The sequence below is a fragment of the Gymnoscopelus microlampas genome, assembly GCF_963454915.1.
Source record: "Gymnoscopelus microlampas genome assembly, chromosome: 21".
Lineage (NCBI taxonomy): Eukaryota > Metazoa > Chordata > Actinopteri > Myctophiformes > Myctophidae > Gymnoscopelus > Gymnoscopelus microlampas.
In genome coordinates this window covers 42328528-42334393 of record NC_139958.1, presented here as the reverse complement: position 1 = coordinate 42334393, position 5866 = coordinate 42328528, and the positions used below count along the sequence as shown (strand labels likewise).

Genomic DNA, 5866 nt, shown 5'->3' with positions numbered 1-5866 from the left:
TTATAGTGATTTTAGTGATTTTTAACTGGGGGCGGGGGCATTCGGTCCATTGGTAAATAGTCATGAACGCAGCCTCCGATTTCCGTGAAACTTTGTACGCACATCCCCACTAGGCCAAGGAAGAAATGGCCTACATTTTTCAAATCAGCCTCATGGTGGCGCTGTAACAGGCAGATTCACGTTTTGGCCTATACAGCTGAAGAGTTATAGGAAATCGGAGGATGCGTTCATGAATATTTATCAATGGACCAAATGTCCCCGCCCCCCCGAGTTAGAAAATCACTAAAATCACTATAACGATAGACAGCAATACATGATTTTTTTTTAATACTCATCTTTTAATCTTTTAATTATTATCATTACAAACTAATACAATAACCCTTGTTTTAAAGAAACAAAGTTGTCCTTTAACACCATTTTCCCCACAGTGCAGGCCAGCAAACTATGGGCATGCAACAGCAAATTCACACCTGCGCAAATTGGTGTTAGGCAACGCTATTATGCAGTGTGTGACGTCAGACCAGAGCCAGGTAGACTATTTAAGGTATTCTATGTTGTAATTATGTATTTAGGACCAGAAAACTTATAGTAATTTTTGTACTATTTGTGTAGTACTCCTTGTACTACAAGGTGTTTGACGAGATAGAGACAGACATACCTGTACTGTAAACATTTTACTTGGCAAAATGTGGCTTAGTAACATGCTTTTGACTGAGGTGGGCTGGGTTGATGGCTTTGCCCTCCCCATTGCAAATGCTGAAAACAAAGCTTTGGAAGCGGAGATTCAAAGGAAGGAAAAGGAGAGCATAGCGTGGAAGTATAGACTTCATGAGTCCAAGGACATACTGGGCGCCATGGACGAACAATTGAAACGCTGCAATCAGGCCCTGTCACACACTCATGCCCTTTGCCAGGCTCGAGAAAGAGAGCCAGACTTGGATAACCATTTCAGAGCCCTCGCAGAAAGAGAGACGGGTCACCTGCGACAGGAGATCACACAGCTGCACAATTACCGCTGTGGCTTGAGTGATGATAAAAACACACAAGAGAATGAAATCTTCAGGGTAGGCCAGAAACTAGAGGAGCTCGGAAACCAGCTGAACTGGGACCAGCACCGGCTGAATGCCTGGCTGGACGAGGCCGATCGTAAGTACCAGGACACCATGACCATCGTCAAGTACGCCCAGCAGGACGAGAGCAGGATCCAGATACTCTCCGCGGCTATAGAGAAAAAAGCACTGCTGGCCATTAAGAAGCACACGATACTGGACAAAGAAGTGACCGAGACGATCGCGGCACAACTCCACTTGGACAACATGGCGGATGCTTTTCGACAGGCCCACACGGAGAGGCACGAACTAATCCTTCAGTGGGAAAACACTGTCACACAGATGAGGCACCGGGATGCCGAGATGCAGCAGTGTTCACTGCAGCTTGCCCAACTCAACCAGCAAATCAGGGTGAGGAGCCAAACACGCAAAGACAAGACAACATTTCTGGAGAACATGATACAGAACAGCCATGGACTTAATAAGCAGATTCTAACGACAAACAACGAGGCAGACAGACGGAAACTAGAATACAAGGCGCTAGAGAAGGCCAGAATCGACCTGGATAACGAGCTGAAGTGTCTCAAGAACACGCTGTACAGAACCAACATGGACATCGAGTCTGTGAGGCAGAAGATAGCCAATCAAAATCAAATCATTGCGGTCAAAAGCAACAAGCTAGTGGAGGCCAAGCGCAACAGTGCTTCACTGACAGACAAACTGAATACGGCAGTGCATACAGCCGCCAGCATGGAGGAGAGAGCTCAACAGTTGGATGAGATCCTCCAAGATGAAGAGGAGGTCATGAAGGAGTTGGAGGTCGTGCTAGAAGGCCAGAAGGATGTCATGTTCCGTGAGAGCCAGACCCTGGCGGCCCTACAGATAAAGGAGAAAGACTTGGGTGCCCAGCTGAGAGGGGGCACTGCGGCGTTCTTGAGCCTGGAGACGGATCTTGGCAAACTGGACCAGAAATTCTACACGCAGGAGATTGCCATCTATAACCAGAGCTACGAGATCGAACTGCTGGAGTTGAAAATGTCTAGGATGAAAGCCGACGTCAACACGGAGGATAAGGAGATTATGGAGGCTAAGATTAGCGAGCTAGGCGATACCCTCGATGAGAGGAAGAAGACGGATAAATTGCTGAAGGCCGAGCTCCAACAGCTGGTGGACGACATGATCCGCGTGAGGAGAACAGTGGAGAGGATAATAATTCAGACGGAAGAGGTCAGTGGCAAGGTAGAGGAGGTCCAACTGTTAAACCAAAGGAAAGCCAAGGAACTTCAGAGCCTCAAGCGCAAGAAACACGACACCATGGTGGAAGACAAGATTCTGAAGCTGCAAATCAGGCATCAGAGAGACCTGCTGTACGACCACAAGGAAGGCATCCTGTCCCAGGAGAAGAGGCGGCAGCAGATGCAAGCGGTCGTCAGGCAGGCCGAGAAGGAGATCAGGGGGAACCGGGAGACACTCAGCAAACAGATCAAGATCGGTGACCAGGAGAGGCAGGGAGCCAACATGAAGCTGCACGAGACGGCGCCTAAGATCGACATAATGCGGAAGCGCTACGAGATTCTGATCTGTCCAATGCCCGCTCCAGATGGAGAAGAGTCAAAGGCTTACTTCTTCTCAAAGGCGGAGAAGGTCAAAGAGGAGCTGAAGCGGAAATTGGACATTCTGTGGAAAGAGGTCCGCACGAAGGAGATAGAGAATAGTGCATTCGAGAACTACGTGCAGTTGGCCCTCAGCCACAACGAGACATACCGCAAAGCCTTCACCAAAGTGACAGAGGAGTCGAGCGCAGAGTACCAGAACAAGCTTAAGTTGGAGGATCAACAGAGAGCGGCCGAGGAGAAGGTCAAATACAAGAGAATGGAGATTAGACAGCTGGAGGCCGCCATAGAGGAGATGAACAACAACCTAGACAGCGTTCTGGAGAAGGATGTGCACGTGCAGAGCGAGCAGATACAGCAGATAGAGTCACACATCGCTCACCTGAGGAAAGACCTGGTCTCTCAGAATGAGAAACTCGTCAGGGTGACGAAGCAGTGCTCCTGGGCGACCAAGGAGGTGCGCTCGGCCTGTAGGACCAGAGAGGTGACGTTCACGGAGCGGGACATCACCCTGAGCGAGTGGCGGGACTTCGGCAGGAAGGTCAACGTGATGCTCCTGGACGTCGTCGAGGACAACCCCGAGCTTAAGCTGCCATTGGAGATGTTCCTTCCATCTCTTACGTCCACGCCCGGCGTCAGACTGAGCTGTAAGACCAGCTCCCAGCGCAGCGCGGCCTCTCTGAGGCCGTCGTCCCGGCTTCCAGCCGGCGGCAGCAGCGCTCCCCCGACATCTCTCGTGCTGTCTCCCACGTCTAAACCCACTGTTGACCTGGGGCTGGGGCTTTCCGTGACTCCGCTGACCACCAGCAGTGCTTCCAATGGCAACAGCAGCAGTGGCACTACCAGCACTGGCAGCAGCAGCGGCACTACCAGCACTGGCAGCAGCAGCAGCATCAGCAGCAATGGCAGCACCAAGCAACAGGGCGGCAGAAGCTCAAATGCACAGAGGAGGGGAAGGGGCTGAGAGCTGCAGAAAACCAGTCTCGCTCTTTCACGAGGGTTTCGCCTCAGATGGCCGTGGTTTTGAGGTTAGGTTAGTTTCTGTAAGGTTAAGGTTAGGTTTGTTGTAGGTTTAGGCATAGTTTTTGGGAGGTTAAGGTTAGCATTGTTTTTGTAAGGCTACGGTCTATTTTTTGCAGTCCGACGAATGTTAATAACTATTTCATCTATTTTTACCTCCACCAAATTAGTTTGTTTTGCTACTGTGTTTTTGATTTTAGAATGTCATTGTAATGTATGTATTTTATATTTTAGTCTTACTTTTGTGGACTACGAACAGTGGTCTACGTATGGTTTGATGTTTCCATTGGAAATCACTTTGGGTCAGCTTTTTAAATGTCTATTTTAAATGTGCTATATATATAAAGATGACTTGACTTGACTTCCTTGATCAATGACCGTTCTTTTAATAACAGTTAATTACATTTGTTTGCACCTGTGTAGTGCTTCTACTGTCCGTTTTAGATTGTGGTTTCTTTAAACAGACCTCTAGTTATGTTAATTAATTAGTTTTAGTTTTTATTTAGTTTTTCAGTTTGGTGTTTGATTTCAGATTAGTTTTTGTTAGCTTTATTTTAGGAATTGACAGGTTTAGTTTTTATTTAGTATTCATAGTTTCCATAGAGCTAAATATAGATTAATCACATGGAAGAGAGCTGTCTTTTCCAAGGGGAGTTGGCACTGTTGCCCCTTCAGTTGAGAATGAAGCCTGATTTATGATATGAATGATTGTTTTAAAAGGTTGCGGACCGAAAAAAGCTGATCTATAAGCTCGAACGCGTCGCAGATTTTCGTTGGCATATGACGAAATATAAACAGGCTTCAAATTGCCATGCCGAGTCATGAATCATGAATCATGAATCATGAATCATGTTTCTTTCAGGGTCACAACCAGAGGTTGGTCGCATAGTAGGCAAGATCACTTGGTGAACTTAAAGGCAGACTAGGTAACTTTGAGCCTACATGTAAAATACATATACAGTATATATATTTATTTTGCATTTTTACCCCTCTATCAGCCACTATTTAATTATGCAGGTGTGTTATCCTGCAGAAAGTCACATCCCTCTGGCTGTATTTTGGTTTTGTTCCACTGTTTATGTTGACATTACCACTTCCATTTGTCCATTTGTATTGACATTCATCCCTTTGCAAGGACTGAAATGTCTGTGGGGGGAGAGGGGGGACTCGGCCGGAGCTCTTAATTGATCCCTTTGAACTTCAAAGGGGTTGCGCACTGAGTTGATTGATTGGGCCATAAAACTCGTTAGTGCTCTCTCTAATCAATGAATGCATCAAAGACAGCAATCAAATCACTGTGATACCTGTCAGAGAGGGGAGAGTGTGTGTACTCGCAGATCTGTGATCCTGCCTAGTATCCCATTAAGCCTCGTACACACCAAAGGAAGCTAAAATTTAAACAAAGCTAGAAGTACGGTAGAAGCAATAACTGGGCAGGTCCAAGGTTACCTGTCACTCAAGTCTCAGCTGGTGTGCCTGTTTGGGCCGTGACAATCCAGAGAAGCAGGACTGCTTGAACTTTGAGAGCCTTGTGCCCATGGGTTTGTGGTGGGTATTTGTATGTTAATGACGGCAGACGCACACATGCACATGCACATGCACATGCACATGCACACGCGCGCTTACACACACACACGCGCGCTTACACACACACACACGCACGCAAGCACATGCACACGCACACACACACACACACACACACACACACACACACACACACACACACACACACACACACACACACACACACACACACACACACACACACAGAGTAATTAGAGTTTTGAAATAAATATACATTTGTTTTAGTTAAGATAATTATAATAATAATCTTTATTGTCCCCGAAGGGATATTTTTCTTCACAGTCTGTTCAAAAACCACAACAAAAAACAACACATAACCATAAAGCACAAAACAACATATCACCAAGACAATACATGAGGTCCAGTCTGTTCAAAAACAACAACAAAAAACAACACATAACCATTAAGCACAAAACAACATATCACCAAGACAATACATGAGGTCCCCACTGTACACAGAAAACATCCTATCGACAGGGCAGTTTGTTTAATGCCGCAATGGCTGAGGGGACAAAACTCCTGTTAAAACAAACCTTTTCCCACTTCAAGGTTCTGTATCTTCGCCCAGATGGCATGAGGTCGAAGTAGCGAGACAGGGGA

General features: G+C 46.6%; 1 protein-coding gene across 1 annotated transcript; it reads left to right on the top strand.

The window, feature by feature from the left end:
* Window positions 1–686: 686 nt before the first annotated feature.
* Window positions 687–3626, top strand: LOC311037298 (coiled-coil domain-containing protein 39-like; the record flags this gene model as incomplete). Its single annotated transcript, XM_084046421.1, has 1 exon — window positions 687–3626. The coding sequence occupies one exon, from the start codon at window positions 687–689 to the stop codon at window positions 3624–3626; it is 2940 nt and encodes a 979-aa protein (XP_083902547.1).
* Between the last annotated feature and the right edge of the window lie 2240 nt (window positions 3627–5866).